Source organism: Protopterus annectens, chromosome 13.part0 (genome assembly GCF_019279795.1).
Source record: "Protopterus annectens isolate FY-2018-M chromosome 13.part0, PAN1.0, whole genome shotgun sequence".
NCBI classification, from domain to species: Eukaryota; Metazoa; Chordata; order Ceratodontiformes; family Protopteridae; genus Protopterus; species Protopterus annectens.
This window is the reverse complement of record NC_056747.1, coordinates 441,195,779-441,219,359: the sequence shown is the minus strand read 5'-3', so window position 1 is coordinate 441,219,359 and position 23,581 is coordinate 441,195,779. Positions and strand designations below refer to the sequence as shown.

Genomic DNA, 23,581 nt, shown 5'->3' with positions numbered 1-23,581 from the left:
AGATAGGTGCATTGCTTTTCACGTGCCTCTGTGCAGGTATATTACATCAGAATGTTGTATTGCACTGTGTTTTTCAGGTGTGATTTCAATTGTAAAGCAACACAGCCACCACCAAAGATGCCATCTGTTGAGGAGAAAGCAAGCAGCATTTACCTGTTGGGTGAGGAAACTGACTGATGGTTGCAGCAGTGGTTCAGACAATGGTATGCACCTTGATGTACCACATAATGCCAACCAGAGTGAAGATGATGATTATGACTCAGAGGATGACATTCCACTCACACATCTGCGTGAAAAGGCCATTGCCTGTGATACGGAAGATGCCCCTGTGGCCGCCATTCCTGAAAGACCACTACGAGTTGCCAAAGTAGACATGACCAGTAATTATGACACTGACCATGACAGTGAGGATGAGGTGCCACTTGTACACCTAAGGAAGGTGCCCACACACAAGTTAGCCACACACAATGCCCACCAAGTGCATTCAGATTATGATGCAGATGACTTGCCTTTATCTGTGTTCACAAAAGCACGTGGTCTGACTGACATAACTATGCAGTCCTCCATAGTGCATGGCACTGCAGGTGCCGACAAGGGTGTGGATGTGCCTTCGACTGTGCATGATGTGGGAAGTAGTCCAGAGTATGGTGATTGGGATGGAGAAAATCCTCTAGATACGAGTCCAATTAGCTCCTTGTCAGACAATGATATGGGTGTGCCTCACCAGGGAGCATGTGTCAGCAGTTCACTACCAACTGCAAGCAGTACAGTTGCTAATGGCATTGAGAGAGCACCATCTCTCAACCCTTCAACCCTTCCCATTTCCAAATGTTCTTTGCAACCCAGTCAGGTACGCTAAGCATGCCCACCACGTAAGATCATGTGGGAAAAACACCTCCAAACTTTACACACTGAGGAATTTGTGGGGCCAGTAGGACCAATAAATCACTTGGGCTCAGATAGCACAGAGATGGACTTCCTGAATTTGATGTTCCCAGAGGAGCTATACACCCGTATTGCTAATGAAACAAATCGATATACTGCACAGAGGCAGGCTGCAGCAGGCAAGGTTGATACGCGGTGGAGTCCTGTTTGCGCAGGAGACATACGCACATTTCTAGGTGTCAGAATATACATGTCTATTGTACATGTTCCTGAATTGAGGCAGTACTGGGAAACGCACCATATATATGGTCGCTTCCCAATAGCAGAGTACACAAACAGAGATAGGTGTGAAAAAATTCAGCAGTACTTCCACTGCAACGATAACAGCCTGAGCCTACCACAGGGCTCTGATGGTCATGACAAGCTACATCACGTATGGCCAATACTGGATGCAGTACTTCATGCATGCAGGACACGTTACAATGTGCATCATGAGGTGGCTGTAGACGAAGCCATGGTTGGCTTCCGTGGACGCTTGACTTTTAGACAGTTTATGCCTGGTAAGCCCAAGAGGTATGGCATTAAGGTGTGGGTGTTGGCAGACTCGACCAATGGGTATGTATGTGAATTTCAGGTATACACTGGAAAAACGGAGCAGAATACAGAGGTCGGGCTGGCACACAGAGTTGTGGTTGCCTTAACTAGGGGACTGATTGGCAAGAAGCATCACATTTACTTTGATAACGTCTTTACCTCTGTTCCGCTGGCACAGCAATTGCTGAAAGATGATCTACACTGTTGTGGAACCATGCGCACCAATAGGTCAGGATGGCCTCTAACATTCAACAGACAGGCCATTGAAAAGCAGCTCGAGGCTACTGCAAGCAATTGCAGAGTGGACCACTGCTAGCTACTGAATGGAAGGATAGCAAACCAGTATTCCTCCTGTCAACTAACTGCAACCCAACCTTGCCAGTCTCCACCACATACAGGAGAAAGCAAGATGGAAGAAAGGCATCGGTGCCATGTCCACCAGTTGTAAACATGTACAACAGTTACATGAATGGGGTGGACCGAGCAGATCAGCTCAGGACACAGTATCCCAGTGCCAGAAAGGCCCGCAAATGGTGGCTGTACTTGTTCTGGTTCTTATGGGATGTGGCCGTTGTCAATGCTTTCATTATATTCCGTGAAAGTATCAGCCATCAGCAAATGTCATGCACTGGACGTGCTATTCCAGCAACACAGTTACAGTTCCGAAAGAACCTAGGCTTGCGTCTACTTGCCAGTTACACGAAGAGGAAAAGATGCACTGAGATTACTGTCCAAGAGGCTGAGAGAATTTGAGCATGGCTCTCACTTTCCAGTGAAATGGCGTAAATCGAGATGCAAAAACTGGTGCCAGCAAGGGTAAATGTGCTGAGCCATCATGGGGGTGCCCGACTTGCAAAGTCAACCTGTGTGTCGAATGCTTTGGCGAGTACCATGGCCATAAATTTCTCCCATAGTGCTATTGTCATAGCTTTTGACATGTTGCCTTGATGTAGCTCTCCACTCAGTCTCCCTCCCTTCAGGTGTAGTCAATGTATGTAGGTCAGGGCAACAGGGTTTACATTAGCTCCTCCCTTCCACTCCTAATGGCCATTGCCAAAAAGACACATGTAAATGGAAAAGGCAGAGGTAAAGCAAAGTGCCTCACCTGATTTTTCAGTGTACATGTGCCCTTTCTGTGCCCCCATGTCAGTTAGCAGCCAAGCCCTTCAGCACCAATGCCAGGAAGGTCCCTCTTCAGTTTTTTTTTGCCAACTGCTCTTAGGTTGGTGGGTGCATCGCAGGGGGCATACTCAGCCAGCATGGATCTTGTGATCCACCGGGACCGCAGTTGGGAACTTGGAGACTCTTCAGCTCAGTCCCATTGTGCTGCTCTCCTAGGTAAGCATGGGCTTGGGTGTGCCACTGTGATGTAATGTTTCCCTCCGGGAAAGGACACATGCAAAAAGACACAGCCTGGGTCAGTCTTGGTCTTTTGACATGTTGCCTTGATGTAGCTCTCCACTCAGTCTCCCTCCCTTCAGGTGTAGTCAATGTATGTAGGCGAGGGTAGTAAATGTATGAAGGTCAGGACAGCAATTAGTGAGTTACTTCAGTCCCTCATCCCTTAAGTCCATTGCTGAATGGGCACATGTAAAGAGAAAAGGCAGAGGTAAGGCAGACTGCTGGCACTGAAGGAGGTCATGAGACCATAGTGGTATCAGAGGTCTGAGTGGGCAGCCAGCACAGCAGTGGGACACTACATATAACCAACATCTGGAGCCCCATGCCTGTCCTTGGCATATTAGTGGAGCGGCGGTCTTTACCCTGCTTTTTCTCTTTACATATGCCCTGGCTGTGCACCCTTGTCAGGGTCCACCCATGCTTTATTTCAGATAAGGTAAGACTGTCTTCTGTCTTCAGCATCACCACGGAAGATGTTCACCTGTTCAGAACGGATGGCATTCACCCGAGGAGGGCATTGCGTTGTTCTTGACCAACCTCCACAATGGCGTGAGGAGAGCCATGCAAGATTGCTAACATGCAGCTTGTGAGAAGAATGGAAAACACCCATGACCAAGTCGGACGAATATAGTAAGTAAAACACTATTATGAAATGTGTTGTGTAAAATTCATTTCTCTGAGCTTGGCAAACGACTTATGGAAATTATGATTTTTTTTTCATCTTTGGGTAAATAAATTTGCAAGGGAGCATCTGAATGTGCCAAGCAATATCTCATTTTGAAGAAAGTATTGCTGGTTCCAACATGGTAAAATAATTGTGCCTGTATGTTTGACACAAGTGCAGATATCAAAGTTTTTTGGTACTTCACGGTTATGGAAATTATGATTTTTTTTTCATATTTTGGTAAATAACTTTGAAAGGGAGCATCTGAATGTGCCAAGTAATATCTCATTTTGAAGACAGTATTGCTGGTTCTAACATGGTAAAAGAATTGTGCCTGTATGTTTGACATGTGCAGATATCAAAGTTTGTTTTGGACTTCGGTTATGGAAATTATGATTTTTTTTTCATATTTTGCGAAATAACTTTGCAAGGGAGCATCTGAATGTGCCAAGTAATACATCATTTTGAAAAGCTTATTTATAGTTCTAACATGGTAAAAGAATTGGGCCTGTATGTTGTACACATGTGCAGACATCAATGTTTGTTTCGGACTTAGGTTATGGAAATTATTTTTTTTCATATTTTGGTAAATAACTTTGCAAGGGAGCATCTGAATGTGTTAAGTAATAACCTAATTTTGAAAAGATTATTTATAGTTCTAACATGGTAAAAGAATGGTGCCTATATGTTGTACTCAGGCAGATATCAAAGTTGGTTTGGAATTAGGTTATGGAAATTATGATTTTTTTTTCATATTTTGGTAAATAAATTTGCAAGGGAGCATGTCAGTGTGCCAAGTAATACCTCATTTTGAAGAATGTTACTCCTTACAACATGGTCAAAGAACTATGTCTGTGCACTCTACACATGTACAGATATCACAGTTTTAGTCTTGTACGATTATGAAAATTATACATTTACAATACTTTTCATTATTATGCCCATAGTTTTGCAAGGGAGCAAGGTGATCACACAAATGATGCATCATTTTGAAGCTGACATTCAGATGCACAACTTCTACACTGATATGTAGGCTCTGTCTGTTACAGGTGATGAGATATTATGCTTTATTTATCAATTATGAAAAATAATATATTAATCATATTTCTGTGAATATCTCAAGAAAGGAACATCACACAGTAATGGTTAAGGTATCATTTTAAAGCTGACATTCATATTAACAAATTACATTCAAATTGTATGGGTCTGCATGGTACATTGACCAAGATATTGTGCTTTGTTTTTCCAAAAAGGTAAAAAATATGCACAATATCAGCATTCCTTGCCAAATATTTAATAATGACTTTGATATAACTATCAACATTTACACTGTTGGAAAGATCAGTGTCTACTGAACAACTTTCGCGTTGACATTTTTAGTCTAGCTCTTATAGTTAGAGAGTTATGAGCATTTGTTTTCTGTGGTTTTACAAATGGATTTTCTGAAAATGAGCTCAGGCTGCACTGTTGTTCCTATGGTGGAATTAAGCAGGCAGCTTTTCCTGAGTGAATGAGTTAAAGAGTTAAGGTTAAGTCACTGTGACATTTTTCCATAGGGGGGTGTCTTACTACTTCCAGCACTGGAAGTGGGAGCCCCCCACTGCTTAGGCCTGTGTGCATCTTGAGACTGTATCCTAGGTCGTCTGCTGTTCCTGGGTTTGGACTAAGAAGGCCTGGAAGAGACTGTAAAGGACAATTTTTTTTAGAAGGCATCAATGCCTACTAAATCTGGGAGGCTGCACTTGCAGGAAATCTAACAGTTTGCATAGATTTACCTTTTCCCTCCATCGTTTTAAGAAGAACTTCTGCTTTGTTGCAAAACAGGCGGTCTTGGTTTAAGGGAGCATCCAGCAATTTAGCTTTAACATGATCTGGCAAGTTTTGCTCCTTAAGCCAAGCATGCCTTCTACTTACAGACCCAGTAACAGCAGCCCTGGAAGATGCTTCTAGAGAGTCAAAACAACATTGCAAAGTATGTTTACACAACTTGTTCAGCAGAATGCATTAAATCCTGTAATTCTTTATGTACAGTACAGTCAGGAATCATAATTTTCTGTTTAAGTAGTCCCATAATATGCTGCTTTAACATATGAAACTGGTAATTTAAGGCCCCAATGGCCAAAGTAGCCAAAGTGTATACCTTCTTCCTCCATCTGTCCAAGGCCCTGGAATCTCTATCACAGGGGGTAGGGTTTTTGGCAGCAGTAGCCTTAATGCCTTTTGGTCCTTGGGAAATGGTCGCTGGATCCGCAGTAGGATTCTTGAAGAGGAACTTGAGAGAGTCAGGTACTCTGTAATACTAATCAGGTATTCTGAGAGCTGGAGGTAAAGTGCCTGGGGCCAGGCTAGATTCCAAGAAGGCATCTACAATGTCCAGAACAGGAGGGATAGCTAAGGGCCTGTGTTGAGGGAGGAGTAAGAATTCCCTAAGCCTCTTTTCGGAGTGAGAGTAATCCTGGTTTTCCCAGCAGAAATATTCCCCTAAGAGAGTGCAAGGTTCACCAAAAGAAAAATCTTCTGGAGGGGAAACAGAGGGAATGGAATCCTCAGCATCAGAATCCTCATAGGTGGATAAGGGCAAATCCTGGTAATCAAAAGAAACAAATTTCAGAATCCTGATCAGAAGAATCAGAAGGAAAATCAGTTCTAGGTCTCATGGGAGGAAGGCTGGCTTCCCCTAATTAAAGTAATAAGATCTTCAGCCATTCAAAGCATTTGTTTTTTAGGCATATGGGCCTGACCATGCGGTTTGGATGTTGGTTTTCTAGGCGCGAGTTGAGTTTTAGGCCTAGATGAAGATGACGGCGTCTGTTTGAAATGCAAATCTGTAGGCCTGAATACACCCTCAGAAGCCGGTGCCTGCACAGCGGCTCCAGACCCATCCAAGGTAGAGACATCTGCAGGTTCTAGAGCCGAAGAAGCATCTACCCGGCATACCGGACTCAGAATGCGTCTCAGCAGAGGCCTGCGAATCTGAAGTAGCAGGTATCAGGGGCTGCGAAAGTGCCAGTTTTGGACCTATGCGGTCCATCTCTGTCTATCTTTACGTTTTTTCGGAATGTCTGTAGTCAGATGGCCTACCGAAATCATTTCTGGATAGAGTACCAAAATAATTTGCTACAAAAATAGACAGACGACAAAGAGTATGGGGGTTGAATAAGGCACAAAACCGACAGTGAGGGACGTAGTTCTCTGTGCCTAAACAAGGAATGCAGTACGAATGAAAATCTTTATTGCTTTCCACAGGTAATACAATTGTTAACTTTTACTGACATCGGTTAAGAGGAAGAAAAAGGATCCCCAATGGGGTACCTAGCTTTTTTGAAGACAAACTCGAAAACAAAAATTTCAGGAGTCGACTGGCACTTGAACTGCTACAACTTCAGGCACCGCGCGGCAAGAAAGATGGATTTAATGCCATCGGCTGCTTGTTTTACACCCCTGACAACCTGACGTCATGGAAGAAGAGACAGCATCCAACTCAGGAATCCAAGACTTTGATATTCAGGCCGGCTGAGAGCTACCTGCAGGCAGATAACCCAAATGTAATGACTGCAACAGTGAAACACGAAGGACATCTGAACAGACTCTGGTCCAAGCGTCCTCCCGGGAACCGACCGGAGAACTTCGGCTCCTAGATACCCCGGAAGGCAAAGTGCGTGTCAGAGCAGACAACGGTTCCAAAATCTCCAGGATTGGTCTCAGCACCAAAGATTATACAGCAGGTTACTTGGCACTCCGGCTCCGAAGATCCAGCTTGGCTCGGAGGATGAATCAACGTGGAGCCGAAAATAATTTAGCCAACTCAGACAACTTCAGAGGTCTGCGCACCACCCTATCCAATCATCATCATCCGATAAGCTTCTAGAGGACCTTGAGGAAAGGGTAGGTGAGTGAGATCGCTCCAATATGGGGCATCTTAAGGTATGGGAGACCAGTAATAAACTCGGTGGACTGGCTCCGAAAGCTAGTCTCTTTTGGTTCAGAAAGCTGTGGAGCTGAAGGACTTGGCTTGTCCAATTCAGTGATTTCTCTCTGTTCCAAATCCTGTGGAGCCGAAGAAATAGACTTGTCCGAAGAAAGTTTTAATATTTTCTCAGGTGGTTCCGAATGACTAGATCAGGAGGAAGAAGGTCTCTTTGAAGGTTTGTCAGTTCTTGAAGAGGGGGACTTGGGCTTAGAGGAGGTACTTTGACTTTCTAAAGCTTCAGAAAATGGAATTTTTAGAAGCCCTCTGTCTATCAACTTATTCTCTCTCCTGCAAAACGAGGGAACTGAAGAGTGACAAAAGGTATGGTCAACACACTATGACCATCGGTTAGAGACATTTTTTGTGAACATTTCTGACACTTTGTGAAGCCAGATGGCTTTGGTTCCTTCTCTCTACCTTCCTTAGACATTACGAGAAGGAAGCACAGACTACAAACTGTATAATTTTAAGCACTAACTACAAGCAACACTACAAGCTGAAAAAAAACATGTAATATATAAAGCCTACTAGCACTTTAACTTGTGTGTGTGTGTGTGTGTATATAGATATATATATATATATATATATGGATCTACCTTAGTAGATCGACATGTTAAAAGAGCGAACACGAATTAACAGACGCCAGAATATCGCAAGTCACTTCACCGACGCCAGAAGATCGACAAGGCAGAAGACCGACGGAGGAAGACACCGACGCGGAGAACACTGCGATGGAGAAAGGATGTGTAAGTATGCGGTAGTGACGGACGATAGGGTGCGAGTAAGGTAAGTGTGCGATGTTGGTGGTCTGTAGGGGTAGGGGTGGGATAAGTGAGTTAGGGTTAGGGCGCAGGTTAGGTAAGGGTGCGAGTAAGGTAAGTGTGCGATGTTGGTGGTCTGTAGGGGTAGGGGTGGGATAGGTGAGTTAGGGTTAGGGCGCGGGTTAGGTGAGTGTGCGATAGTGATGGACCTTAGGGTAAGGGTTTGGGTTAGGGTTGTAGATAGTTGTGTATGTAAGGGTTAGTGTTCGTTTGTAAGGATTTTGGTGTGCTTGTGTTGTGTGTGTGGGTTTTGGATAGGGGATTTGTTTTGTTTGTTGGTATGATGTGTCGGGTGTGTGCGATGTCGTGTTTGTGCACTGTCGATCTTCTGGCGTTGGTGAAGTGACTTGCGATCTTCTGGCGTCGGTTAATTCGTGTTTGCTCTTTTAACATGTCGATCTACTAAGGTAGATGCATATATATATATATATATATATATATATATATATATATATATATATATATATATATATATATATAGATATATATATAGATATAGATATATATAGATATATGCACACATGCACACACACACACACAAGTAAAATATAGCACTACCCTCTAAAGTTAAACGGGCGCTAGGCCCTCAACTCAAATGGACCTAACACTGCTATTAAACAAAAGAAACCAGCTTGAGAAGGAAAACGCCACGCAAGAATGTCTTACACAATTTTGTAGATGCTAGAGATCTAATCAGTCTCCCACATGAAAATGGGATACTGCTGCCAACTGTACTTTTACCATTGATGCACTGGCCCCTTGTTCAAAAATCATGGACAAAAAATCCAAGATTGTAGGAATCGGAACAGTAAAGGGGTTGAGACCTTGGCTGTTAGCCCAGATAGAAAATAGTTTCCACTTGCTATTACAGATTTTCCTGGTGGACGGTTTATGAGCCGCTACCAGAATAGTTTTCACTGGTGACGAGATACCAGGAGTCCTTGCCATTAGTGGAACTGGATCAACCAAGACGCGAGCTTGAGGTTTACCAGGTTCGGTGTTGGGCACCCCGTTGGGTGCGATATCAGATCTGGAATGGGATCCAGGATTAAAGGGGAGGAGAGACTGTGAGACCGCAGGTATGGAAACCAGATTTGACGAGGCCAGAATGGAGCTATGAGGATAATTTTGCTCCCCAACCGTGCGGCTTTCTGAATGAACTTCGCCATGAGCGGAAGCGGGGGGTAAGCATAGAGTAGACCGGGAGGCCAAACATGAATCAGAGCGTCTCTGGGGCTCTCCCCTTCTGGGGGAAGAATTGCAAAGAACTCGCTGCATCATTTTGTGTTTTGGGGGTAAGCAAAAAGGTCGCAGCGAGGCCATCCCCACTTGGGGAAAATTTCGGATTGAGAGACCACTCATAAGGACTGAGAATTACTAGACTCAATTTGTCCGCCAGAATGTTGGATCATCCCGGAATGTGCGTTGCTATCAGAAAGCGGTTGGTGGATATCACCCATTCCCAAACTCTCATGGCTTCTCGACAAAGAGGGTAGGATCTGGTTCCCCCTTGTTTGTTTATATACCAGACCACTGACATATTGTCCGTCTGTATTGCAATCGTTCCTAGAGGTAGAAGGTCTTAGAGAGCCTGCAACGCTAGAAGCACCGCCCTCATCTCCAGAACATTTATGTGCACGGCAGTCTCCGACAAGGTCCACGTACCTTGGACGTTTCTGCCCAAACAATGCCCCCCCCCAACCCTAGGCGAAAAGCATCCGTGGTTAACATGACCGGGGGGGGGGAGTCACAAAGGGTCTCCCTTGCCTTAGTTCTAGGGAGTGAAGCCACCAAAGGAGGTATTCCCTGCAAACTCTGCTCAGGGGGATAGGAGTGTTCAATGGGTGGAGTAACAGTGACCATTGAACTTGGAGTGTCCACTGTAATATACGCATCCTTAGGCGAGCATGGAGAGAGAGGCCGATAGCTGCTGCCATCAAGCCTAGCGCACTCAGGACTAACTCCACCGGCGGAGCTTTGGTGCGAAGAAGAGCCAAAACCTGGAGTGAGAGGCTGGACAGCCTGTCCGAGGTCAAGAAGGCCCGAGAAGATCGGGAATCTAGCCTGGCTATGAAATCTAATGCTTGCACAGGATGAAGAAAGGACTTCGGTATGTTGACTGAGATGCCCAAGCTGTCGGCAAGAGACAGCACATAGTCTCTCGCGGTACAAAGTTGATGCCTGTTGGTTGCTGTGAGGAGCCAGTCGTCTAGGTACGGAGAAACCCTTATACCCTGAAGCCTCAGGTGGGCCGCAACCACTGCCATGACTTTGGTGAACACCCTGGGGGCTGAGGAGAGTCCGAACGGAAGGACCCTGAATTGGTAATGACTGGCCCCTAGCCAGAAGCGGAGGAACCTCCTGGACCGTCTGTCCATTAGAATGTGGTAGTACGCGTCCTTGAGGTCTAAAGAGCACATCCAGTCATTCTCCTGCATTAAGGGGAGAATAGATTGTAGAGTGACCATCCGGAATTTTTCTTTGGGGACAAACATGTTCAGGGCGGATAAGTCTAGAATGGGCCTGAGGTCCCCCGTCTTTTTTGGCACTAAAAAGAACCTTTAGTAGTATCCCGATCCAGATTGGTCTGGGGGGACCTGCTGGATGGCTCTTTTTTCTAACAAATTTGAAATCTCTACGGTCGCCGCCTCTCTTTGATTGGGTGGGACATCGGGGAGGTGACCACCTGAGGGATGACGAAATAGGAAGGGAATTTTGTAGCCTCTGGATATAATTCGGAGCACCCATCGATCGTTCGTGATGGACTCCCACATTGACAGGTGCTTCGTTAAACGCCCCCCGACTGCCTCCAGAGCTGGACAGTTGGGTAAGCCCTCAGGGCTGCTGCGCGGGTCTCTAGGAGAAAGGCTCCCTAGACCCGAAGTTACGCGTTCCCCCTCTGCCTCTGGGCCGGCGTCCACCCTGCCCTCCTCTGCCTCTGGAGGGTGCGGAGTCCGAAGCTGGATAGGATTGCTGAGACTTGCAGAACCACAGCTTCTCTTGCCCCCTCTGATTCCTTGAGAAGGAACGTTGGAGGCTCGAGAAGCGGACTCCGACGGCAGACAGCGTCTTCCCGTCCTCGCTTTGGACTAGTGTATCGCGTACGGTCTTGCCAAAAAGCGAAGAGCCGTCAAAGGGTGCGTTCGCGAAGGACGCCTTGAAAGGTTCCACGAAATTACAAAGACGGAGCCAGGCGTGACGTCCTGCCCTGCTGGCCCTTGCGGCTCCCTCCGTAGCATAAGACAGTAGCCGCATGGACGTATTTGAAATGGACTTGAGAGTGGCCATACGTGTCGAGAACACGGTTTTGTCCTCGACCGACATGGACTCAGGTGGAGTTGCAGTGTATTCCCTGATCAAATCCCGTTGCAGCCTGATGACATGCGCCATATAATTCAGCACCCTCACGGAGAAGATTGCTGAAGCAAAGGTCCGCTTCCCTATACGGTCCAGCACCTGGGACTCCTTGTCCGGCAGGTGGACCGTGGAGCTCTCCTGGGAGAGTTCTCTCTTAGTGGCAGCAGCCACCAACATGGCATCAACTGGAGACCCTTTGGCCCAAGCCTGCCTGTAGGGAGGCTAAGGATTTTATCCGGTCGGCATGGGATAGGCTCCACGGTGTCAGGTTCCTGCCAAGCCCTGGTAGTCAGGAGATCTACCAGGGGATCTGCCAGTGAGGACACCCAGGAGGTAGATGGGCCCGCTTCAAACGCCTCCAGAAATACAGACTCATCCGAGGAAGGTTTTTGGGCAGACCCCCCCCCCCCCCAATACGCAACATTTCCATGATGCCTCCAAAGGAGACATCCTCGGGGGGGGGTGACCTTGGGGAACCTTCCCTTTCCTCTAAGTCCGTATCTGTGGTGACAGACTCGGGGGAGTCCATGTGCCTCCTTTTACACATCCGTTTACGAGGCACCTTCTCTGTGGGACTATCAGAAGAGGGCTCGTCAACGGCCTCTTGTTCCTCCGAGGGAACCAACTGGAGGGTCTGAGCAGGCTGTCCCGATGGATGGATGATGGAAGTTAGACCCGTATGCAGTGGGGGAGCGGAGGGATCCAAAGCCCGAGTCGGGGACCTGGAAGACCTCGACAGTACCCTCTCCACTACCTCGAACGCCGAGGGAGCACTACTCTCTTCCGGCCCAGAGAGCAGTCTCCTCGGCTCCGAGATAAGGATCGGGGTCGGAGCCGAAGCCATCGGATCTGAAAGGGAGGTGCTCTCCGACAGACGGCGCCAAAGATGCACCCGCTCCCACGGATCCGATGCCTGGCCCACGGCCCCAAGAGCTCGGATCCGAGATACTCGAGGGTATGGTCGGCGTCGAGAAGGCTTGGGTCACCAGTGCCGTCAAAACCCCGGCTCCGAAAGGGCCTGGATCCGAAGACTCCAAAACCCGGATCGAGAAATCGGGGCAAATATTGAAGCTGCACCCCCCCCCTGTGGAGGAGGGGGGGCAAGAGCACCCCCATCTGCATTAGGGTCTGCAAAAAACCGACGCATCATCCTATCCATATCGGCATCGGAGAGAGACCTAGTAGATCTAGAGGAGGTCATAGAGGCGGGCCTGGAGGGCCGCCTCAACGACCTCGAGGGTGATAGGAGCTCATCCTCCGGCTCCGGTGAGAAGGAAGGAAATCGGAGCCAGGAAGGAGAAGGTCCGGACACCCTCGGAGGCGATTTAACAATTTTTGAAGGCGGAGCCCAGGGATGAGGCTCGGCTCGCCTCTTGTGTCTGTGCTTCTCCCTGTACTTTTCCCTAGAAGGAGAAGACTGAACTTCCCTCGTACTCAAGGCAGTAGTGGGAGGTTGAGTCCCAGCCTGAGTCGAGGGAATCAGGGGTGCCGAAGCTACCTGGGCAGCCTGCACCTTGGAGGGAGAGGAGGAAGAGGCCTCCTCCGGGGGAAGCAATCCCACCAGAATAAGCCTGTTCCTCCTGTCCCTCACAGCTCGGGGGTTGAAGGCTGCGCAAACCTGGCAGTCTGAAGACAAATGGGCAACCCCCAGGCATATAACGCACTGAGTGTGGCCATCATCTGGGGAAAGCTTATGGCCACACCCAGTGCACTTTGAAAAAATAGCTTTATGGCCTTCGGCCATTTTCCTGGCACACACTCACACGCCCAAACACCTAGGGGAAGGTTTAACTGAATAAAACGCAATCCCGAAAACAAAAAAGGGCAGAGAAACACTAAATACTCTTCTTTTTAACTTATTAAAGTTTTAAGAAAATCTCTTGAAAAAAAATATTCACTTCCCTGTCTAAGCTCAGGAGCTCTTCTCAAGACGCTTGTTATTCAAGCCGCGGCAAAAACGATCTGAGGTAGTGTGGTGGTGACAGGGGATTGTGGGTAGAGGGGAGGAGCTAGGAGCTCGGATCTTGAAGCTTGTAAAGCTGCCGGTCGGATCAGAGGTCGGTTCCGAGACCCACAGGTTGCAGAACAAATGAAGTAACTTCAGATAATTAGTTAAGCCCTCTAATTTAAAAAGGCATTTGGCGCTCTAACTCAAATGAGCCAAGACTCACTAATAAAGAATACACACATTAGAAACAGAAAACGGACTTCAATAAAGATTTCCGATGGGACAGCAAAGAAGAAATTAGGCCTTGCGACTAAAAATGATGGCCAACTAAGCAAAGCTCACAGTAGTGTAAAATTTAAACAGCAGACACAGCAGAAGGAAAACTATCTATATAAATCACCTATAACTTAATATAGGGTAACAGTTAAGCAAACTACAAGATATACAAATTTTTCAAAAACAGCCACGGCCAAGGAGAAGAGCTCCCGATCTGGTTGAGCGGCAAACGAGATCTGGGGAATCGCACACTGTATGATGGGGTAGCTGTTCAGCCAAGTGAAAGACTCAGAGCTATAGTATGCGGCCGTGGATCGGCTCTGAACCAAACCAGTAAGAATGGAGATAGGACAACATATCTGTTTCAGGCATAGTTTCTAAAAAGGATTTTCTGAAAAACAGCTTAAGGTTCACCCTTCTTCCTATGGTGGAAGTTAACATCCAGCATTCTTTAGTACCTTTTGGACTGAATCAGCTAAAATGTCTAGGGTTGTCAAGATCAATACATTTATTTTTAACAAAAGAAAAGCAGGAAAACTACTTGAATATATGGTCCATCAGTTCTCACAAACAATGAAACCACAATGAGGATATCCACTTATCCCAGCAAAGAAGCCCGCAAGGGCGCATGCTTCTAGAAGCCATAAGAAATGGGAAGACTATCTTATGCACCAATAATGGTTCTGATCTGCTTTAGGTCTCACGCCACAGTGCAAAGTGCAGGGACAAGGGCAGGATGACAATTTGTTTTTAGAATAATCACACAAATACTGGGACCTCCAAGGGTCAATAGACTTGGGACAGAGTACAACCAGCCTTCCCCAAGAAGTCAGACAATCACCAGCAATGAATGTGGTTTAGTATATGCATTTAAAAATACTGTTATGAATTATGGACATACGATTCTAAGCCAGTAATCAAGCAAGCTAAGTACTTGTAAGCTCTATAATGGACCATCCTTTATTCCAACAAAGTGAAAAACAGCTACTGCTGTAACCTCTTCCACCAACCTATGTCCTAGACAGAACTACGGGGAAAGCATCTTCTCAGGGATCCAGGTATCAGCCATGATATGGTGGGAATTTTCCAAAACAATTAAAAATTGTACCAGAATTTTTTTTCTTTGGCTTGTTCTGCATGGATATATTTGCACATTAGGTGAAGGACTTTAAGAAAATAAATACAGACTTCTCAACACCTGCCCACCTCAGCTTTGTTCATGACCCAGATGGAAATACAACTTTGGCTAACCAGTACACAAACAAAAGAAAATGATTAAAAAGGAAATTAATGGTCAGGGTGAGGAGACCCCAAAATGAAAATAAACTCCTAGACAGGGAATTCTGCAGCAAAGGAAATGGAAAACATGACAACTTTACTCACATGGTCTGCTTTTGCGTTGTTTTCAATTTTGCCAAGTAGGCACCACTTATCAATTATCCCCACAGAGACTGCCATAATTAATCAAAAATCTGCCAGTCTAGCCCACTAACATAATACCAGACAGATTAAAAAGTACTCACTCAGTGCTCTGCACAGTTCTGGATGCTTGACCCCAATGGTCTTCAGCTTCTGCAGCAATTCATCTGATGTCAACTGTCGAACCAGGTACAAAGCCGCAGAATAACTCTACATACAAAAGGGACAAAGACATTAACAGCCTAGTTTAATGTCACTATTGTTAATTCAGTTCAACTGAAACATGCATCATATGAATGTCATGAAGCAGGGTAGCCTAGGACAAAAGTTAAAGGCAGACAAAGTACAGTTGCACTTAGTACATGTATGAATTCCTTATTACTCAAATCATAACTCAACCTTACATATACAAAATGAGGGAAACTGCCTCATATAATGTGGAACAAATGAGCAAACTATGGAACAGTTACAACTTCAACTAGGAAGCTCACAGAATAGATAAAAAGGTCTTACTATAGTTATAAAAGATTAACTGGTGATTTTCCCTCCCTGGGACAAGCCAATCAGCAGTTATACAGAAGATGTAGGGGGGCATGAACTTATTCCAACAGATTACATTCAACAGGTCAGTTATGCAAAGGCAGTTACAATGGGGGGAGGATCCAGGGGAGCTTACTTGAAGGAAAATCTGGGATATGGAAAAACAAGGAGCAAATCTCAAAGCTTAGAGGTTAGTCCCTTACTTGAATATCCTTAAAGGACCATTGAAGGTTTAACCAGCTCAGCAGTCTGTGGAATCTCATTCTTAAAGGGCTTTTATTTTTAACAAACATAAAAAAAATGAGAATTCAAGCATGGTAACACACCACAAAACACCAACATGTAACTATATTTAAGAAAATACTCTCTCCCCTCAGCTTCATAAGGTTCATCTAACAGAGTGGTCTGTAGGGTGGGTTACAGACTGATCACTGAAAATGTCTGTTTTATAAGGCTGTTAAGACTATTAGCCTGTCTGTATCACATGTAATATGAGGCACAGTGCCCACTTTTTCATAACATATTTCAGGATGCATCAACCCTGTAAGACTTATTTTCTTGTTTGGTAAAAAGGATTATAGTGCCTGCTTATAAGAGGCTCATATACATGGTTAATGTGGCCAGTGCCCATTCTTCCTGATAAGACAGACCTTTTTATATGCAGGGGAGAGTCACATAGACACTTGGAACCTGGAGAGAGTAAGAATCTGAACAGAAGAACCCTCACTAGATGCCAAACCTAAAAGAGGCTTGATAGAATCCCACACACTGGAACACCACAAATCCATACTTTGAGACCAAGGTCACTCTCCCACTTGTGGATATTTCACAGCAACCATGTAAAGGTGGTCTAGTCATCCAGCATGCATTTAACAATTTCTGCAATTATGAACATTGCCTTTACAGGACTTGATGGGTCATGTCTCGTGCTATTGAAGAGGCATCCCAGATTATTATATGTGCCACAGATGTAGTATTTTTGCCTTAGACAGCACACTGATGACTTGTTCACTAGTAAGTGTGTGGTGTCAAGTGCATCTTGAGGTGTCAGAGTAGGTGGAAGAGGGGTGAAACTGAAGCTAAATTTATCATCCAGTGGGTTTGCTATATCATCTGGCTCTGTATACTTGGCTCCACTTACAACTGGTTCAGCAAACTGTTGTGTATTATCACTGAGGTTGTGGACATTACTGAAGAAGGCCTTGCAGTTGCCCTTTGCTTGCAAGGCTATTTTTACTTCAGATATGAATTTAATGGACTTGATAAGATTTCCAAGTTGCTTATTTATTTCTGAGGGGGAGGGAGTGGTTCTTTTCCTCCTAAGAACGTCACTTTCGTATGGTTCATTGTTTGGGGTTGCCTGATCTGACCCTGGCACCTTCTTCCGGAACTTTGGATTTGAAGCTCTGACTCCTCATCTACCCATCATTCTCATCTCCTTCCTAATTTAGCTCAAATAGAAGTTTGCTGGTTCTCTCCAATTATTTAGATCTATTCTTGAAAAAAATGCAACAACCTGTAGAAATCAAAGGCAACAGCTTAACTCAGTATGGGTGATGTAACATTAAACACACAGGCTCTTGTTCAAGGTCTGTCAGAGCACCAGACGTTTACAAGTGACAATTTGGCAGGGGGGAGAAGAGATGTTGAACTGGATAAAAATAACAGATCTATCTTTATGGTAAGTACATAACTTTTGCACTCTATTGTCTATTTTAGTTTGACTCCCAAGCTGCCCAACAGACAACCCTGGTGGAATCGAGGAAGGGCATTCCTGAGAATGGTACAGTCAAAGAATGCAATAGCTCTGGATCACATATCCAGTTTGTAATAAAATATAAATGTATGAACTGTTGACCATGTTGCTGTTGCACAATCACTGATGGAACTCTTCATGAATGCTGTAAAAGCAGCCACTGCTCTAGGGGAATGTGCTTTTGGTTTTGTATCCGGGATAAAGCTGTCTCATTACATACAAATGAAATAACAGCCTAAAACAATTTGGAAATTCTAAGTAAACTTTTTTCCCCAACTTTACTATAGAAAAGGATACAAACAGCTGACTTGACTTTCTTATATCTTTGGTACAGTGTAAATAGATCCAAAAATGTCTGAATATCTAGAGTATGCAAGCAGATGTTAACCTTGCTACAGAAAATGGGGAAAGAATGGCAAATCAATGGGCTGTCAAATTTGTTTCAGATGTCACCTTTGGAAGAAAAGAATATGTTCTTGTCACTGTCTGCGGAAAATGAGGATAGGTGTCCAGCATGACGGTGCTTGTAATTTAGAATTTTTTTTAGCTGATGTAATTGCGATAAGAAATTATCTGAGAGATGCTCAAGATACACTGATGCTGCTGGTACAAAGGGTTTCTGAGTCATGGACTGAAAAATGATTGTGGAGTCCCATGGGGGAACTGGGTTCCTAACTGGTGGTCTCAGTAAGAAACCTACTTTGAGGAAGGTTTTGCAGATTCTAAGAAGAAATTGAAGTGTCATTATGCCTTATATGAAAATTTGAGATAGACATTTATACTTTTATAGTAGAAAAAAACAGATCCCTTGGTGAAAAAGTTCTGAAAGAAAATTGAATATTGATGGGACAGGAAAGAAGAGGTCCAGTCCCTTAGATGAGACCCCAACAGAAAATCTTTTCAATTTGCCTTTATAAATCCTTTTGGTTGCCTGTTTTTGTGAAGTAATAAGGTGAACTACTGGACACGAAAGCCTGGCATCTCTGTCTACCATTAAAATTAGTTTTTGGTGTCATTCAAAGGGGATCCAGTTCCTGTTAGCCTGGGAAGCCATGATTGACAAAAGGCTCTTGCCTCCCCAGTTTCTTTTTTTTAGGCAAGTCTCAAACATTACTGATGTGAAATTCACCAATCAGAACAAAATAAGGGTGTCTTTGAGGTCCCCACTCTGGGCCAGTAATCAAGGAGACTGAATCCTCATGACTGACACTGGAGAAGGATATCCACTTGAAATACAAATGAATACACTCAGTATTTTCAGATGAAGACCTCTGCATCAAGCACAATTTCACTTAAGAGCACACAGGGAACACAGTCAAGCCTGGGGTCTGGATTTCTTTACACTCATCTCCCTTGAGGACCCCAATACGGTTCCCCACTAACACAGCTACAGGGTTAAGTCCTCAGCTGAGGGTCCAGCCAAAGCCCTCTAGCACTCTCTGTGAAACCTGTGCCCCCTTCTGCCCAGACAATAAGGTATTTATCACAGCCACCAGACTCGACAAAGCCAGCTACCTAAGGCTTTTGCAAGGGTACCCAATTATACTGGGTGAAATTAATATTAATACAAATGGCAAATGTTGACCAGCAGCCAGGCTTCAGGAGTGGCCACTGTGTCACCAACAGAACAAATACTTTCAAAGGTTAAAATATTCTTTAAAGGACCAACCACAATGAAAAGTTTAAATATATTTAATAATAAAAGAATATGAAAATATGAAATATCTATTTACAGTAAACACCACAGTTTCAGCCACAAGAAATATTAAAAAACACAGCTGGAAAGATCCACACAGTTACAGAAAAACAGTACTTAACTATACTCAGTATATTTTCCTGACTAATCTAGAGAATTATAGAGCAAGGCAAGATGAAGTAGATGAGGGATCCTTCTATGTCAGGTTCCAAGAAACAGACTGCAGTGAGACTTCTGTCTCACCTAATATTAAAACATTATTTCTGTACAGAATGATCACATTCATTTGGTCATCTGACTTCTGGTTCCCATGTAATCCCCATTGCTAGAAACTGTCAGGATTTAGCACCTACACATCAATAATGCACACAAAAGAGCATTGTTCAGATCTGGTGCAGCTTTCGGAAGTCATAAAATTACAAACACCTACTCCTCCTACAGAGACGAACAAACCACGCTTCTTACAGACATTATATCTTTGGCTTCACTCTAAACAGAGATAACATCTTTATGGCCTAGCCCCAGTAATTTAATTTCTTACTATTTTCCAAAGTTAGCTGGAGCAGAGCTTAACATCTTCTCTTCCAGTATTCTCTGTTAACATACAGTGGATATAAAAAGTGTACACACCCCTGTTAAAATGCCAGGTTTTTGAGATATAAAAAAATGAGACCACAATATATAATTTCAAAACATTTCCCACCTTTAATGTGACCTAAAACTTGTACAATTCAATTGAAAAACAAAAAAATGTGTTGGGGAAAAAATGTAAAAAAAAAAAAAAAACATACAGTAAGCTGGTTGCATAAGTGTGCACACCCTTAAACTAATACTTTGTCGAAGCACTGCATACCCAAAATGGTATCCGTATATTCCAGGAGGGTGCCACGTAGAACTAGTATACTAGTCACGGTCTCAAAATGAATGCAAAGAAATGCATCATCATTCCCTTCAGCACGATGTTCCTTCACACTATCAAATCAACAATACCCTAAGTACCCATCAAGTGGTAAGGGACCTGGAATCACAAAAGAGGACTGCAACCTTAACTTTAACCACCATGTGTCTACTGTAGTAATGAAGGGTTTCTACGTAGCACACTTGATTAGTAAAGACATCGCCTCAAGAGCAAGAGAGGTTATAACTACTCTATACTCAGCACTAATACAGCCCATAACTGAGTACAATGCCCAGTTCGGCATGTACCACACAAAGCACCGGCAGCAACTGGACAGACCTCAGAGGTTTCTAACAAAGATGATGAAGGGGCTCCAGTATGTACCTTAAAGAGACTAAAATTCCTCTCACTATACTTCACATTGTACAGACTTCTTAAGGGAGACTTATGCCTGGCCTTTGCAGCAATCAAAGACCCAAACCTAATGAACTTGTTGCATATTAGTAAATCAAATGCGACTAGCACTACCCATTCCAGGAACCTAAATACAGCCTGCAACTTAAATAGGACATGCTGGAGGGACAGATTTATCTCCCAGCAACTTCTGCGTCTTTGGAACAGGCTACCAATTCATATGAAACAGAGCACCTCTGACACTGTTAAAGATGAACCTGGATGAGTGGCTGGGGCACCATAAATTCTTGTTGGGGATTGCACCCACAACCCTCCTAGACATAGTCATCACTACATGCAATCTTGCATATTAACTAGCATTTTCATATTACATTGGGATGAAGTGGCTAGGCTTACAAATGAACTCAGTGTTGATAGCCTAGTAACCGCCTAAGATACCTGCCAGGGCCAGAAAGGAGCAATAAGGATCACCTTGGTCTTGCACCTCATGGCTTTCTGAAAGAATTTTGTCAGAGGCGGCATTGGAGGGAAAGTACAGAAGAGATCCAGAGGCTAATTGTGGATGGCAGCATTTCTCAGTCACTGTCCCTATGGAGGGATGAGGGTGAAGTAGCTGCTGCACTTGCTAAGGTATGAGGCAAAAAAATCACTGCAAGGTTGGCCCAAGCAGCAGAACATTTCCATTGCCACTGTCTGGTTGAGAGATTTGCCATTTGGGGTATATGGAAAACTATTAAAAAGTGATGGGAAGATGTCAACTGTGCAAAGTGATGGGAAGATGTCAAATACCATACTCTCATGGCCTTCCCAGCATTTTGGGTGTGATCGTGCTCCCCCTTGTTTATTGATGTACTAAACCACAGACACTGTCTGCCTGGATGGAGATCACACCCTTGGGAAGGTAGTCCTAAAAAGCTTGCCATGCTAGGAAGACTGCTCAACTCCAAGATACTGATGTGAAGGTTGGCCTCCACAGGTGACCAAGAACCTTGAACAGTCTTCCCTTTGAAATGGCCCTTGTCCAGAAAGGGAAGCATTCATCGTTACTGTGGCCTGAGGAACTGGTGGACAAAGGTCTCTTCTGTGACTGCCAGCGAAGTTGTCCACCATTTTTCAAGATCTCTACAAATCTGAGAGAGAAATTTTGGTACGTACGGGATGAAGACAGACCACTGGAGTGACAGCCCATTGAAACACTCGTAGCATTCTCACTAGTGGAACCAAGGTGATGGTAGAGGTCATCAGATCTAATGGCTGTAGAATCACCCTTGCTTGTGGCTGGGGGATTACCGGAGAAACTGTTAGCCTTAAGGACAAAACTCTTGCTACTGCGAGTTAGGCAATTTGAAAAACTGTTGATATGATATCTTATAAATTCTATCTACTGTGTGGGAAGTAGCTAGCTTTTATGCGACTTACGGCAACCCCCAAGAGATCCGCAAAAGGTGGAGTAGTGTAGTCTGCTGTAGCAGTAGATCCCTGGAAACAGCAGTTAGAACCTAATCGCCTTGATATTGGAAACCCTAGATACCTTGCAGTTGGAGATGAGCTGATACTACTGCCATAATCTTGAACACCTAGAGGGCTGTGGTGAGACTGAATGGCAGTGCTCTGAACTGAAAGTGACTGGCCCCTAGCCAGAAACTAAGAAATCTTCTGGATTATGTCTGAGCCTTTATATCATAGTAGGAGTCCTGAAAATCTACAGAGCACATCCAATTATCCTTGCTCAACCAAAGCAATATGGACTGTACTATGACCATCCAGAACTTTTCCTCAATTTGATTGAGATGGCTGAGGTCTAAAATTTGCCTGAGAACTCCCCTTTTTCTTTGGAATAAGAACCTGGAATAGACTCCAGATCCTAACTGGTCTGAGGTGACCTACTGGATAACTTTTTCCTAGCAAGTTAAACTTCTGCTGCTGCAGATTACAACTGACTGGGCGGAATATCAGGAAACTTCTTTTTTGGATGGTACAAAAAGAATAGAGTGTTCTCTGGTGACTATCCTTAGCACCCATGAATCCCATGTAATGTTTTGCCAAGCTTGTGGGTGTAAGATTAAGTGCCCCCCTGACAGGCTCCATAGTGCGCTGCTGAGTAACCCTTAAAAAGGCGCTGATGGGGTTTCTCAGTGAAAGGACCAGGGAAACCTGGATTATGCAGTCTGCCTCTGGGTCAGGGTCTGGCTCCAGTAGTGAAAAACATGATTTTATGAACCACTATTTTTTGCCACCCCCTTTGGTTCCTAAATATGACCTCTGACGGGTGGCGAGACTGATTCATATAGCAGACAGGGTCTTACAGTCTTGATTACGCCTAGGAAGCATCTATCTTTTGGTCTAAAGAGTGTGGAACAGTCAAAGGGGTATTAACAAAGGATGCCTTGAAGGTTTCTGCAAAGTCACATGACTGCATCCAGGCATAACGATGCATGATAATCTCTGTGCCAGCTGCTTTTGTGTACCATCTTCTGCACTGGACAGCAGATGCATGGCTATATTACAGATGAAATGTAGGATAGATAATTGACTATCCAAAGTTTTCTGAACATCCAAAGACGTTGACATAAAAACTCTACTCAAAGGTTTTGCTTCATGGCTGCTGCTACCATGGGATATACTGGGGGTCATTTCATCTAGTGGTGCCTATCCTTGTCTTCAGTAACTGACAAAGGAATCTAAGTGCTTCCATTTGCATGTCTGTTTCCTGGAAACATGCCTTTGGAGGTTTTGGTGGAGACAGGTCGGAATCAGACTGGGTACTGTAGTGTCAAGCAGTCACGAAGCTTATGGGCTCTGACTGCCCATTACCCAAATGAGGAATAAGGTAAGGTTCTAATGGGAGGTGGGACAGATCCAAACTTTAGGTGCGCACCTGCCTTCTTGGTCCAGCTAAAGACCTTTTAAGCAGCCTCGAAAGCAGAACCCATGACTGGACA

General features: G+C 44.6%; 1 protein-coding gene across 1 annotated transcript in view; it reads right to left on the bottom strand.

Annotated features, from left to right (window-relative positions):
- Window positions 1-23,581, bottom strand: part of PIAS4 (protein inhibitor of activated STAT 4) — a gene marked incomplete in the record, with an annotated part of 1,954,703 nt that overhangs the window by 547,803 nt on the left and 1,383,319 nt on the right. Inside the window, 1 exon segment of the mRNA XM_044054086.1 lies at window positions 15,440-15,545. Coding sequence (XP_043910021.1) covers window positions 15,440-15,545 — 106 coding nt within the window.